Raw genomic sequence first — 15,729 nt, 5'->3', positions numbered from 1 at the left:
GACAACTGTTCCAAGGGTGGATATGATTCACCAAGGGAAACAAGAGGGTGTGAAGCTCTGTGAGCCCTGGAGAGTCTTGTGTAGTCAGTGGTTGTTAACATCTCTTTCAAAGTTCCTGCCAGCATCCAGCTCTCAAGTCTGAAAACCCAAACCGGCCAGGACATGCCTCCTATCCATCCATATCCACTACCCTGTCCTGTTCTAAGGGTGCTGAGAGGGGACATGCCCTAGCCCTCTCTTTACAGACAGCAAGCCAGGCATGGTGTACTGGCTGGTTTTGTGTGTCAACTTGACACAGGCTGGAGTTATCACAGAGAAGGGAGTTTCAGTTGGGGAAGTGCCTCCATGAGATCCAGCTGTGGGGCATTTTCTCAATTGCCCCTTGTGGATGGTGCCATCCCTGGGCTTGGAAGTCTTGGGTTCTATAAGAGAGCAGGCTGAGAAACCCAGGAGAAGCAAGCCAGCAAGGAACATCTCTCCATGGCCTCTGCATCAGCTCCTGCGTCCTGATCTGCTTGAGTTCCAGTCCAGACTTCCTCTGGTGATCAACAGCAAGATGGAAGTAAGCTGAAAAACCCTTTCCTCCCCAACTTGCTTCTTGGTCATGATGTTGTGCAGGAATAGAAACCCTGACTAAGACACATGGGAAGACAGCAACTGCATCAAGTTACACAGTGAGTCTGCAGAGACAGAGTGGACCTCTGGCTTCCTGACTCTCAGGCCAATGTTCTTCCTCCACACCGGGAACTGCTGGTGCACTTGCTCTACACACAACCCTCCCTTCTGCTCTAGGCTAAAACAAAGGCCACACCCTTCCAGGCAGGCCAACAGCTCAAAGTACCGTCATTGATGAGGAAGAGAACCAGGTGGGCAGTTTCTGCACCAGCCTGACCCCAACTTTTATATCCCTGTAGGGCTGCTGCAAGCCCCTGGCTCCACACAAGACCATGGCCACCTGGATTCTGACTGAAAAGCATCCATTGAGGTGACATATTTGAGCCACCTAGAAAGCCAGTGAAGGAACAGTGGAGGAGATATTCATTCTCCACTAGAGCAGCGCTGTGAGACACTCCCCAGATGACATGATTAATATTCAAATGTGCACCACATGTTCACAGAAAGATATTCCAAAGGTGATCATAGCCCTGACCCTACAGGCTGCCTGGTTTCAGATCTAACCTGAAGCACACAGTTTCTAAAGGAATAAGGTAAACTCTGGGATGATCTCACCACCTTACAAGGGTCATTTCCTGTCCCAGAGGAGAGTTGGTTTTAGAATTCATTTCTAGAGTCAGGCCCAGATGAAAAACTGAAAGGAACCTTCCAGTGGACAACTTGGTGGTCTGTAATGAAGTCTTTAAAATGCTCATGCAGTTTGAGAATGCCACTTCTGGTAATCTATCCACAGCAATGGTTCTTAACCTGTGGGTCTTGACCATCGGAAAACACTTATTTCCCATGGACTTAGGAACTTCAATACCACTCAGGAGTAAAATTACATTTATGAAATAGCAGTGACAATAAGATGGTTAGGGGTTCCTAAGACCACCAGATATATGTGTTCTCTGAGGTTGGCAACTGCTGGTGTGAAGCCAAGGTCAGCAGAACATTGTATACAAATAATTTACAGACTGCAAATAGTTAAGTGTACAGGGTGCCAACAAGGCTGAACTGGAAGAGGGTGGGCATGCCTACAAAGCAGCACTTGAGGTGGCTTTTAAAGATTTATTTTAATTGTGTGTCTGTACCTTTGTGTGAGCTTGTGTGTGTGTGTGTGTGCGTGTAAGCGTGTGTGCGTGTGTGTGTGTGTTCACACAGAGACAAGAAGAGGACATTGGATTCCCTGTAGCAGGTATTTGTGGCTGGCCTAGTTCTGGGTACTAGAAACCAACTCAAGTCCTCTGCAAGAACAGTATGCATGCTTAACCACTGCGGTCATTTGTCTGACACGAGGGTCAGCACGTTAAATCATCTCACAGAATGGAGTATAGGAAACCCAACTTGGAAAAGGCAGAATATAAAACTAGACATTCAGTCTCGATTTCATAAAACATAAGATACAGGACAAAGGCTGAAGGAAAATGTATCAAAATGCATGAAGGTTAAAAATAACAAGCACTCCGGGCATGCCTTTAGTCCCAGCACTTGGGAGGCAGAGGCAGGCAGCTGTCTGAGTTCGAGGCCAGCCTGCCCTACAGAGTGAGTTCCAGGATAGCCAGGGCTACACAGAGAAACCTGGTCTCGATACAAAAAACAAAACAAAAGACAAAACAAAACAAAACAAAACAATAACAAGCACTCAACAAACTGTTGCCTTTACACACCAGACAGCAAACCCCACACTTTCTGGAATATTCCTTTATGCTGTCTTATAGGTGAGGAAATGAACCAAACGTGGTGCCAGCCCAGGGTGGCTCATGGTAAGCACCGGCCAAGCCCCTTCTGTTCCTTCACAACAGGAAGTCTGGTTGCACTCAAAACTGGATTTCCTAAGCCAAACAGGCATCCTCATAGTGAGAAAACAACATAAGAAGCCACCATTGGCTGCCATAGCTGGATCATTTTAGCTCTCCATGCCTGTGTGACTGTAGTTGCTGCTGGAGAGATGGCTCAATGGTTAAGAGCATAGGGTGTTCTTCCAGAGGATCTGGGTTCGTTCATACACTAGCACCCACATTGGAGGCTCACAAAGGTCTGTAAGCTCCAGTTTCAGACGATCTGTTGCCCTCTTCTGGTTTTAGTAGGCATTGTACACACATGATGCACAGACATACATTCAGGCAAACACCCATAAACAAAATAATTTTTAAAAATCGCTATGGTCGCTGGGTGGTGGCAGCGCACACCTTTAATCCCAGCACTTAGGAGGCAGAGGCAGGCGGATTTCTGAATTCGAGGCCAGCCTGGTCTACAGAGTAAGTTCCAGGACAGCCAGGGCTATACAGAGAAACCCTGTCTCAAAAAAAAAAAAAAAAAAAATCGCTATGATCTTTCCAAGCACCATGGCACATGCCTTTAATCCCAGCAGAGGCAGGAGGAGCTCTGTGAGTTCAATGCCAGCCTGGTCTACAGAGTGAGTTCCAGGTCAGCCAGGGCTACAGAGAGAAATCCTGTCTCAAAATACCTGTCTTTTAATGATCCTGTACTATCAGGGACAGCTCAGGGGCAATGTGAATCATTTAACACAACTCCCAATTACTTCTTCCAGGGCTGAAGAGATGGCTCAGTGGTTAAGAGCACTGACTGCTCTTCCAAAGTTCCTGAGTTCAAATCCCAGCAACCACATGATGGCTCACACCCATCCATAACAAGATGTGACGCCCTCTTCTGGAATGTCTGAAGACAACAGCTACAGTGTACTTACATATAATAAATAAAGAAAAAAAGTTAACCTAAAACCAATTACTTCTTCCAAACTCCTACTGCTCGCCATGCATTGAAGCCAGGGGGAGGATGCAGTGCCGACAGAGCTGCATGTTCATCATGTTGCTGGTTCCTGTCCCTTTAGAACACAGGCTCTGAGTACTGAAAACACCACCTCTCATGTGTGCTTTCATTCTGTATTTCTTAAGTGTCCATCATCTAAGAGAATAAAACCTAGCCATGTGGGAAGCCTATGACGCTAATGGATAAAGATTTCTATAACAGGCCTTGGCCTCAAGGAGCAAGCCTCTATCAGACAGAAAGGCTCAACTAAGTCTATTCTGTGCAAACACAGAATGGCAATCAGAAAGTCATGGAAGACCCTAGGCAGAAGCAACAGCTAATGAAGGGCCCCCTGGGACCAGATAATGAAGTGCTTCCCCTGGGTAATAGAAAGAACTAGAAGGTAATTTAAAGGGTCATAAAATCTCTGTTAAGAAGATGGATGAGGGGTGGGGTATGTGTGTGTGTAGGGTCTAGAGAGATGGCTCAGTATGTCAAGAGTGATTGCCCTGCAGGCGCAAGGACCTAGATTCATACCTCCAACACCTGTGTAAAAAGCCAGGCATGGTCATGCAAGCAATGCAGCCCCACAACTGGGAGGCAGAGATGGGTAGATCCCAGACCCCAAGAATTCGCTGGCTGGACAGCCTACCCAAAAATGGCAAGCTTCAGGTTTAGTGAGAGACCTTGTCTCAAGGCAATAAAGGAAGACACCTGATACAGGTGCATACCTATAACCTCAGCACTGGAGGGGTTCAAGCAGAAGGATCACTGTGAGTTCGAAGGCTAGCCTGAGCTACATAGTGAAAACCAAGCAAACCTGGGCTATAAAATGAGATCCACATCTTAATTTAAAAAAATGGGAGAAGAAAAAGAGACCTGGAGGTGAGGTAGACTTAGATACCACACAATGAGTAAACCTTGAATCTGCCAGTACAAACATGTTAAAACAACCCACGATGACAGCAAATGTACGAGGCAGAAACAGCACTAGAAACGAGGAAAACATCCAGCACTGGAGGCCACAAAGGCTTCTGGCAGTTTCCTGAGACCCCAGGACAGGATGCAACTAAAGATGAGCTCAGGGCTGCCTGACTCATGCAGTGACTCTCCCTGGTTAGAGCTGCCTGTGTCCAACTCTGCTCTAAGCCCAGGTAAGGGTGTGGCAGACAGCTCTCTTTAGGCTTGTGATTCCCAGGTGCCCCTTGAAAGGAAGTAACTTCAGGCAATTAGCAACAGGACAGATTTTATATCCACCTGCATTCTTTGCCAGAGGAAGCCTTCATGTCAGCCAAATGACTTGATTAGCCGCGGTGCTATTTCATCAACCTGGGCATACAGACTTGGTTATGATGCCCTTGCATTCCACCCCCAGCCCCTACGCCAAGGAGCCCAGACAACTTCTAGGGTCTGATGAGGGACAGTTACAGTCCCTGAAAGTCAGAGTACATCGAAAGTCAGAGTCATTCGATGGCTGCCACTGTTGAGCAGAGCCAACCAAAGAGGTTAAGTAACATTCATCTTGTATTAGCTCCGAGGAAACAGGTTCAGGTTCTGCTGGGTGATCCGGCATTACATTAAGGCAAGCAGTGCTGGGTGACCGTGTCCACCTGGGAGGTTGACAGTTTGCATAGTCGATTGCCCTTCACCTTCCAGCCCTCAGAGGTACCAAGAAAGTTCACAAGGTGATTCTACACTGTCTCTCTTTCTAAGGTTGTGACCCCTTGATACAATTCCTCATGCTGTGGTGACCCCCAACCATAAAATTACTTTTGCTGCTACTCCCATGAAAGGGTTGTTTGACTCCCCAGGGGGCTCGTGATCCACAGGTTAAGAACCACTGCCTTAGAGATCTTTAATGTACAGAATCCGGGGATGCACATATCCCATTTAAGCCTGGACTGAAGAAGCCAGGGCCCAAATGAGTCTCACTGTCCCACCAATCAGAACTATACCCACAAGTCTGACTCAGGCCAATGCTTACAATGATATTCCCGTGATTAACCTGCCAATCACTGCTGACAAGATCCCCTCTGCAAGTGGCTGGTGTGCATTCCAGCTACCGTACTTAAGAGAGTGAGCTGGCAGCCAGAGCCAGGACCCAGAAATGCTGTCAGACATCAACTCCGGTCATCACCTCTTCTCCAACTTGCTACCAGAACCTTCCAAGGAGCAGCTCACACAGTTACTTCTCCAATGAGCTTGAGTCGAAACCTGAACTTGGGAAACCATCTCTTAGACAAGAACAAGCCCTTTGATGGTGGTGGTGCCTGCCTGCACACCTTTAATCCAGGGAGGCATAGGCAGGCAGATATCTGAGTTTAAAGCTAGCCTCCTTACGGAGTGAGTTCCAGGACAACAGCAAGTCCCAAGTCCTTCAGTGTTCTTGTAAGATGAGCTTCCTCTGGCCCTAAGACTCCAAGGATCTTCACACTCCCCTGAGGTCACCGGAGAGTCACCTCTAGCACAAGCTGCATGTACAGCCTCTTACTAAACTGTCGACCAGCCAAAACAACCTACAGATTGCTCAGCAGGATTGCCAGGCTCAGGGGGAGCTGCATGTAGGATCTTTTCCTTTGGTGCGCATCCTCACCATGCCCTAACTGTACACCAGCTACCCTGCTGTTGAAGGCCAGCACCTAACTCACAGCGTTGCTGTAGGGATGACATTTATGTAAGCAGACTGCCCTGCCTACAGCAAATACACGAACATCTGACTTTTGTTATCATTACTTCTACCTTCAAGCTTATGAAGGTCTTGATGGAAGTATATGCTATTTCATGATGTTACAATGTGCCATTTCTTTTTAATAACAGAAATGTGTGCACAGATTTTGTACTCTGGATTTCATAAGTGTTCTCCTTCCTGTAGTACAGTCCCATCATCCCAAGCAGCTGATCCTGGCTTTGTCACAGGAGACACTGTTTATTTTTTGGCATGATAAGCAAGGCAACAAAACAGTGAACGTATTTGTGCAAGGACATCCTTCCTCGTACAGATTTTGATTTCATTGATGTGCACTGCCTACATACAGATTTCCGAAAACTCTGTGTGCCCATTTTCAATTGCCATAACCATGGAGCAGAGTTTCAGCTTTTCAGTATTCTTGCCCAACTCTGAGGACAACTATGATTTATTTCTCCATGTACGAGTTAGAAAACCATACCCACATGCGGTGTCTTCTTAATATGCACTAAAACTCCATTCCCTAAGCTAGTATATGCTTCTCATTAATAAAAACAGGGCCAGTGAGGTCTCAGCAGGTCGAAATGCCAGTAACAAGTGGTGGAAAAAGAAAACTCTCATGAGAGGTCCTCTAACCTCCTGCTCATGCTCATGCGCGTGTGTGCACACACATACACACACACACACACACATACACACACACACACACACACACACACACACACACGGGGTGGGGGGATAGAGGGCTATGAAGGCTCATTTTCTTCAGTAGGTGGAAGACAGTAAATGCAGCTAAAATTAGCATTTCTTCCTCTGTACCTTTCTATTTGGGGATGACAATTTCCCCCAGGACCTCCAGATTCCAGGTGAGGAGGACTCTGGCTCTCCCTAAGAACACTCCATCCACCGAAGTTGAGTCTAGAAGTGAAAATGAAAATCTCACGCTGCCCCCTCCTTGCTGGAGATGAATTTTCCCACCCGCTGATGTGTCAAACACAGATGAGAATGTTAGCTCCAACTCCCCAGCTTGGAGGAAAATACCTTTACGCTGAGACAGAGCTTAGAAATTTTAAGAAGAATTTAAAAATAAATACAAAGTTGGGTTCAGGTTTTGTTTGTTTGTTTTGTTTTTTTAAGAGTTGTGGTAGCAGTCCACGGAGTGGGGAGAAATTACAGAACAGTTTCGTAACAACATAAAAGCCTGTTCATAAGACATTCCACAAAGGGCATCCCCAACAGACAGCATAATCCCTTGCTATCACAGAAGAAAATCAATGCTTAGTAGATAAAGGGGGGGTACTGATACCTTTACAGCCCAGGACAACTTCAAAGGTGAACTTCTCAAAGACCAGCTCTGCCCCTGGGGCAATGTTTAATTAGCAAACACTGAAGCTATAAACAGACCAGTTGAACCAGGGACTCCACAGGTGGAGTCCAGCCCATGGTTTTAACCAGACCTCCCTGGAGCAGTGGTTCTCAACCTTCCTAACGCTGTGACCTTTTCATACAGTTCCCCAAGTTGTAGTGATCCCAATCATAAAATTGTTTTCATGGCTACTTCATAACTGTAATTTTGCTACTGTTATGAATTGTAATGCAAATATTTTTGGTGTCCCAGGTTTGTCTAAGGGGTTTCAACCCACAGAGTGAGAAGTGCTGCCCTGGGGCCTTCAGAAATATTTCTCTTAAGGCAAGAATTGGTAAATTAAAACAAACAAAGCTTTGTGGGCTAAGAGGCAATATTGAAGGGCTAAGAGGCAATATTGAAGTGTTTGTGTACATATCAGATAAAAGAATAAAAACCATTATTAGCTCACCAGCTTAAAACACACGTGGGTGGGTTCAGTCTGTCTGGTCTACACAGCATGTTCTAGGCCAGGCAGGGCTACAGGGCTCTGGCCTCGATACAAGCAAACTGTCTATAAACGGAGAGGCCCACCTGAGAGCCTACCTTAGTAGCCTAATGGGGACTTCCTGTTGCTAGAACTGCAATAAGCTCCTGCTGTTCGAGGCATGGATAGATAGCATTACGCTGTGACACCCAGCAGTACAGACTCTCAGACATGACCTGTGAGAAGTCTCTAGTGGCCATTTGCTGGCTCTGTGGGTAAAAGAGGCTGAGAGCCAAGGAGTGCAGCTGGCCTCTAGAAGACACGGGGACGGAAGGGCCCTTGAAGATGTTTTGATCTTAGCACAGTGAGACCCACGCTTCACTTCCCACCTGCAAATCTGAATGAAGAACTCATGCTCCCTGAAGCTGCTGGGCAGACAGAAACATGCTACAGAAGCAAGAGGAAATGCCAGTCAGGAAAGGCTTACCCTGCCTCAAGTCTCAGCCTGAAACACAGTAGGGGTGGGAAGGTCACACCCAGGCGACAGAGCCAGGGAGTGTGGAGAAAGACACAGACAGTCTGCACGTGCTCTGGAAGCAATGGACGGAGCCAAGCTGCCGTAGACAAACCAGGGCCAGGCAAGAGGTCATAAGGGGCCAGTCCATGACAAATCGGGACAGACTTGGGAGGATAAGACCAGGAAAGACACAGCACAGGCCAGGCATAAATGCTCAACTATTCTCACTATTGTTTCAAACATAAGCAAGAGGACCACTCTTTCTGGACAGGTAGCCATCCTGGGGCATTGAACACTAGAATCAATCGCTGGGAACTCCTCTTTGAGAGCAGCCTTTGGAGCGGAAGCTGTCCAAGCTCTGATGCAACTAGCCAGCTGTGGCGGCCAGCAGCTGAATCCCTCACTCAATGTTCTGACTTATGTCTGACTAGTTCTAAAACAACTCAGACTATCCTTAGCCTCATTTAATAAATATATTTTAAAGGATGAGTCACACCATAGTAGTTACAAAGAAAGTCTATAAACTGTTGCAGTGACCGATGTCAACAACATTGGAGGAAAGACTTCATGGTCTCCTCAGGTGATTTCCCAAGCAGAAGACACTTATTCTCAAATACGGATTTCCAAGAAAGTATTCGGACTTAAAAAAAAAAAATCAGACTCATAGCCTTATGACAATTCAAACTTGGCATAGTGGAATTGATGGATACAAGATATCAAAAATGAAAGATTCACCCTTCCAAAGGTCAGGTGCAAAGCCAGCTTGCTGGAGGTATGGTACCACACTGACCTAGACACAGTCCCCACGGACTGTGAAGCCGGATCAGTTAAGAGCTTTCGACAGTAAGCAAAGCTCCTTCCTGGGGTCTCAAGAAGAAGCACCATTTTGATCAGACAGATGTGCATGGAGGGAGGCCAAAACATGGCAAGATCAGGAAATGGTGAGGCACTCATGTACCCGTGAGCATGGGAAGTGGACCTCTGATGGGTGGCCTGAGCCCAGGGGATACACGGGAGGCTGGGCCTCACCTGGTTCCTGCAGAGTCCACTAAATATGGCAGCTGTGGCTTTGGGACCGGTTGAACATGGAGGAGATCGAGGCAGCAATGTCTGCTAACAACCCATATTTGCACACTGAAACTGTCTGCTGCTGCTCCGCCCCCATTTCTACTGATCCTCTGCCCGCATTTCTTCTGCTCCTTGGCCTCCCTCATCTCTCCCATGTTCTGAATGGAGCTCACGCCCACTGACTTCTGTGTGAATAAGAGGAATTCTGCTGGATTTTAAGTAGACACAGCAGTGCTTCTAGTCTTTACTTCTAAAATGCTTCCAGGAAGACAGGTAATGGACTGAGGTTTATGGTTCATGCACAGCGCGGTGGGTCAGAAAGGCAAATAAGAGACGCATGGGTGCATCAAAGCTATGGACACGAGCATCTGCCTGCACACGAGCCACACTGACTCCTGGTTATCTCACTTTAAAAAGATAAACTCCGGGGCTGGTGAGATGGCTTGACCGGTAAGAGCACTGACTGCTCTTCCGAAGGTCCTAAGTTCAAATCCCAGCAACCACATGGTGGCTCACAACCACCTGTAATGAGATATGACGCCCTCTTCTGGTGTGTCTAGCTACAGTGTACTTACATATAATAATAAATAGATCCTTGGGCCAGAGCTAGCAGGGACTAGGCAAGCGGTGTCTACCGGAGTGAGCAGAGGTCCTAAAAGTCAATTCTCAACAACCAGATAAAGGCTCACCACCATCTGTACAGCTACAGTGTATATTCATATATACATAAAATAAATAAATAAATAAATCTTTTAAAAAAGATAACCTTCTAAACAATCTCTGATAAAGTCTTTTCAATGTGTGATGACAAAATCACTTCCCTTCAATCTGACCAAAATACAGTATCCCTTTTATACAATGCGTTAATACGCTCCAAATTATAGACTCAAAAAAGCCAGGTGAATCCAATTTTTAAAAATTAAAATAAATTCTCCTGAGATGCTTTGTGAAATCTGGGACTTGTCAACAGTTGAGCATCCCATCCCTTAGTGAGTTCTTGGCCTCCTGAGGAGCAACAAGGTGCTAGACACACCAAAAGTAGTTGGGCAATGGCTTTGTGACTGAACAGCCACTGCCCAGTGCCAGCAGGAAAAGAGCACCCGGGAACAGCTCTGATCTGCAGGCCCCTCCTGTTGCCTAACTAGAGTAGTCTGTTGTCCAGGTTATTCCAATACACAGGAAGCTGAGGGTCCACGGTGAGTGTTCAAAGGATATTATTGTCCCCTTGCCTTCTGCAGGACAGGGCCCGAGGCAGAGGACTACCTTCCAGCCCTCCACACATGTGTAAGAGTCAGCTTGCCCTTGGTTCCTGCAGGTTCTGACTGGGACCAGGGAGAAACATGGGCTCTTTGCAGCTCTGAGCCTCCAGTCCCTCACACATGTCTTATTTAGGCTGTCTCTCCGTTTCTGCGGCAGCATAACAGAGGGCCTATAATTTGGAGGGCCTCACTGTGGAGGTCTTGTACAACTTCTGTAAACCTGCTCCTAAGTCTTCAAGAGAATACTGTGGAGGTTGACCCTGGTTACAGCCTCAATTGGACGTGGAGCCAACATCAACCAAGAGATGCGCCTCTGGGCAAGTCTGGAAGAGTGCTCCTAGAGAAATAAAGAGAGGACCCCCAAAGAGTGGACAGTGCCTTCCAGCAGGGGCCTAGACATAAGGAGGTCTGAGGTACAAGCTGACTGGTGTTAGCCTGCCCACTTTGCCCTCCATGAGGGCACCTACTCTGCACCTTCCAACACCAGAACTCAACTTCTTAGGCCTCCGACCTCAGACTGATGACCAATAACTCTGCTGGGATTCTCTAGGCTTTCAGCTCCAGATGGGGCTGCTCGTGCATCTCAGGCTGGTGTGCTGAGCATCACCTGTTCCACAACCTCTCTGGTGTGCTGACAGCCACTGCTGGACTACCCAGACCATATTGTGTGACTCAATCTGGAGTCACACAAATCCCCTATGTTCGTTCTATCTGGACCCAAGCCCTGTGGAACCTACTCATCCTGGTTCTGCCTTACCCTTCAGGCGGACAGCATAACAGGTAGGCCCTGAACAAAAGGCCAGCCAGCCTGTGTGAGAGCAGTCCTGATAGGCGTAGGAGTCTGGGTGCCTGGGTATGGCTCTAGAGGGCCGTTCAGGTCCCCAGGTATCTATTCTGTGACAGATACCTTGAGGTGTCTCCTTTCAGTTGGAGTAGTTATTGGACAGGAGGACAAGATGATGTTAGCAGGCTATGGAGCAATCTAGAAGTTCTTATCCTCTCTACCCCTTCTCAGTGTGAGCATAACCACGGGAGCTGCCCTTGGCTCATGCTCAGCACCAACTGCACGAGCCTCAGCGTCAGGCACCTGGAAGGCTGTCTCCACCAAGGGTGCTCGCACTGAGCAGCACCCACTTGCCCCACACCCACCGGCCCCTTTTAAACCTCCACCACCATCACTATTTCTGCTTTCTGAAGGCTGACACCTTCCTTCTGAATGAGGCCACACAGACATCTGGTGACTCCTCAGAAATATTTTCCATCATTAATAGTATTTGTGTGGGGCAGCCTTCCTAACCATCTGCACAGCCTGCTGACTTTAAGCCAAAAGTTCCAGGGACTCCTGCTTTGTTTTGAGACAGGGTCTCATGCTGTCTGGGCTAGCCTCTAACTTACTATGTAGCTGAGGATACCCTTGAACTTTTGATCCTCCTGCTTCCACTCCCTGTGCTAGAATCACCCACATGTGCCACGGGCACTGGGAACCAAACCCAGGCTTCACCTTATGTTCACCTCAGCAGATACTGGAGCCACTAAGCTCTCCCCAGTTCTGAGGTGATTTTTTTTTCCTTCAGTGCATTTGTAAGTCAATCAAATAGTACTGGATTATGCTTGCATGTTTACTTGTTTTCTTTCCAAACCAGGAAATGACAGGAGAGGTGAGAAATACAGAGAGAAGTCTGCTGTGACTCATAGCAGACTGAACACAAGCAGCACTTCTGCCATCCAGTCTGATGGAGTGGGCTCACGTAAGGGCAGACAGAGAAAGAAGATTGTTCCTGAACCAGACTACAGGTAAGTAAAACCTGCTTCTGGAGTAGGCGGCCCAGGGTCTCTGGTCTGTATGCTCAGTGCAGGAGGCTCAACAGTCACTGGCAAATATATGGTGACTAAGGCTGGAGGTTCAACACTCACTGGCAAATGGTGACTAAGGTCAGGAATTCACCCCCTACCCGCCCCCAGGCAACAGTGAGGACTCACCCAGCCCAGAGATATTGATTGCCTTCACAGATTTCTTCATTTTGTAGAGAACCATCCGGTCCACGTCCAAAGCCTAAAATAACAGAGAATATGTGAATTAATAACATGTTTGCATACAGACCATAATAACTACGGGCAGCAGCAGTGAGAACCTTCTGGGGTTCCTCCTACAAGGCCCTGGGCTGTTTCTATGGGCCGAGTCTTTGCGTAGTTTAGTCTTTCAAAGCGCACAGAGTAGCAGTTCAATTGGTTTACAGAAAACCAACTCATGCTTCTCAGGCACCGGAAGCATACAAGCTGCCTCTGCCCACATCACCTGCTAGCCATGACACTCCCCAGCCAGGCAAGTGAATCAGTGAGCCACATTTGACAGATGGCTCTACCACATCTAGGCTGTCCCTAAACCCTGTCTGCCCCTCTCACCTTGAAAGAAAGAGCAGTTTCAAGGATACCAAGTGCCCCTGCCCACAAAGAGCACTCTGACCTGCCCTGCCTTGCAGGCTCCAGCCAAATCACAGAACCAGACCTGCCCCACACAAAGGCAGCTTCGCATTTGTGAAGCTATTAGCTGTGTTTGGGAAGCTTGTCCCTAATCCTCTCCAAGCCTCAGATTTCGTTTCCAGAATCCAGCTGTAACAGCTTTGCAAGGCTGAATGATTAAACAAACACTCACGTGGTTAATATTCAGCAAATATTTACAGAGCTGCCTTCACAGAGCAGCAGTAAGTGGCACTTACAACATCTGCACATAGTAGGTGTTCAACAATGGGTACAGTGACTCATCAAACTTGGGAGATTTATTCTCAGCTAAGCTTCCGTGAAAGAGCTTGAACACTCTCCCACAACTCAGTTAAACAGCTTAGTAGATCAAAGGACACCAAGTGGCTGGGACAGGAGACTGAGCACACTGGGAACCCTGAGAGTGAGGTCAAGTGAGCAGTAATGGCGGTGACTATTTAAAACACCAAAGTGACCTGTCATCTGGAAAAAAAAAAAATGCTGAATGGGCTTCCAGCATTGGCCTCTGTAAGTCCTCAGTCTGAGGCCACAGTGGTAATTTTCTGGGGTGTGAAGGACAGGTGAGATTGAAGTTGACAATTTTAAATGGAACAGTGATCAAGAGAGGCACCAGATGTAGTAAGGCAGAGAGGAATTAGTTCTTTTTTTTTTTCTTTCTTTCTTTTTTTTTTTTGGGGGGGTGGGGGGACAGGCTGTATGGCCCTGGCTGTCCTAGAACTCACTCTGTAGACCAGGATGGCCTCAAACTCAGAAATCTGCCTGCCTCTGACTCCCAAGTGCTGGGATTAAAGGAGTGCGCCACCACTGCCCAAGGAGTTAGTTCTTATAACACTACTGTGTGTTTGTCTGAACACACAGGATGTACTCTGAGTGACCCCTTAGGTATGTCAAGATGAAACCCTGGCCCTAGGCAAGCACACACAGAGCTAAACATCCCAGGTTTGGTTTTTAAAGACAGCCTTGCCATATTACGTAGCACAGGCCGGCCTTGCATCAAAATTTCTTATAGTGAGTTAGCTTTTTGTATATAGGGAATGATTTTAAGTGCGGTGTATGTGTCCCAGAGATATCCTCCTACCTCAACTTCAGTGCTGGGTTACAGGCAACTGCCACGACATCTGGCTTTTTATGTGGGATCATGATGTGTGTGTGTGGAGGGGTGCACACTTGTGGAGATCAGAAAGGGACACTTGATGTCTTTGTTCATCACTTTCCACCCTATGCCGTTGGGGACAGAACTGTTTGGGCCATTTAACTCTCAGGATCCACCTGCCCTCACCTTCCAGCTCCTGGGTTTATGGCTATGCTTGGCTGTTTTTATGGTGTGGGCTCTGGGTTGTTTTGTTGTTGTTTTAAAACTGAGGGCTTCACGCTTGTTTAACAAACTCTTTTATCTACTGAGCCATCTCCCTAACCCCCAAGTGAGCTTTTAACGTTCCTGGGTGGTCATCTCTAATCCACTCTGGACCTTGAGATATAAAAGGGGAAACAGTAACTAACCCACAAAACACTGCACTGAACTGTCCCTCGCAGCCTCTCCGATCCTCCCCGGTCCTCCCCGGTCTTCCAGCCTCCAAGCAGTGTTTGCTCAGGCTATATCAAAAACACTGGTTCCTAAAGAGCCACCGCCCATGTGTCGGGGAGCAGAGCCTGACATACAGACATGAATCAGTGTGCTGTCACAGTTGAGAGTTCCCGTCCCATGGGACAGGTCCTTGCTACAAAGCACATTTGATCTAGTAAACATGCAGTCCACAACTCCTGCAGAAGAATCTGTCTTGTCGGGTCTTTCCAATCGACCAGAACTTATCTGACCTGTATTTAAACAAGAAGGGCCACCTCCCCCAAACCCTCCTCACAGGCAGCTGAGGATACCCACCCAAGCAGGGCTGATGAGCTCCCTGGAAGTCACTCAGCAATGCTTGCCAAAAAGCTGAGTACACAGTGTAAAAGGAGAAACCATTGCACGCTTCCCAGCACTCAGAACACCCAATTCAAATAAGCAGTGCGGTCTCCCTGTGCTCAGTCGGAGCTTTCCTTGCCCATCCACCCATGCCCGTGGACTGTCTGTCTTCTTCACTTCTGGTTATCCCCCCAAGCTCTTACTCCAGTGAACTCGCCCAACTCACTGTTTTCTTCTACCTCCCAGCACTGTTAATTCCCTGTAATATCCTCCTACTTCTTGACCCCTCAGCTACACAGGCTGCGTCACAGGTTCATCTGTTCCTCCAGCAAAGCCACCCGATATCCCTCCATAGCAGCTCATCTTTGGTTGGCCCAAGGTGTCTATGCTTGTGCAGGGTTTCTGCTAAGATTTACTGAGCATCTGGTACATGCCTGATGCTTAAGCTGCTAGTGGAGATTAAATGGTGAGCAAACCAAGGAAAGGATCCAGGAAAGATAAATGCCTAGTAAGAGCAGAAGGCCAAGCCTTGTACAGTG

The 15,729-nt window shown here is 47.5% G+C and overlaps 1 protein-coding gene across 5 annotated transcripts in view; it reads right to left on the bottom strand.

Moving 5' to 3' along the window:
• The window catches only part of Asap2 (ArfGAP with SH3 domain, ankyrin repeat and PH domain 2), a 171,099-nt gene that overhangs the window by 98,015 nt on the left and 57,355 nt on the right, over positions 1-15,729 (bottom strand). For all 5 annotated transcript variants that reach the window (XM_031356927.1, XM_031356930.1, XM_031356928.1 and 2 more), the window contains exon 2: positions 12,769-12,841. In XM_031356927.1, the coding sequence (XP_031212787.1) occupies positions 12,769-12,841 (73 nt within the window). The remainder of the gene's footprint in view (positions 1-12,768; positions 12,842-15,729) is intronic.

Source organism: Mastomys coucha, unplaced genomic scaffold, assembly GCF_008632895.1.
Source record: "Mastomys coucha isolate ucsf_1 unplaced genomic scaffold, UCSF_Mcou_1 pScaffold6, whole genome shotgun sequence".
Lineage (NCBI taxonomy): Eukaryota > Metazoa > Chordata > Mammalia > Rodentia > Muridae > Mastomys > Mastomys coucha.
Note: the sequence above shows the minus strand (reverse complement) of the source record. Positions and strands in the feature narration are given on the sequence as shown.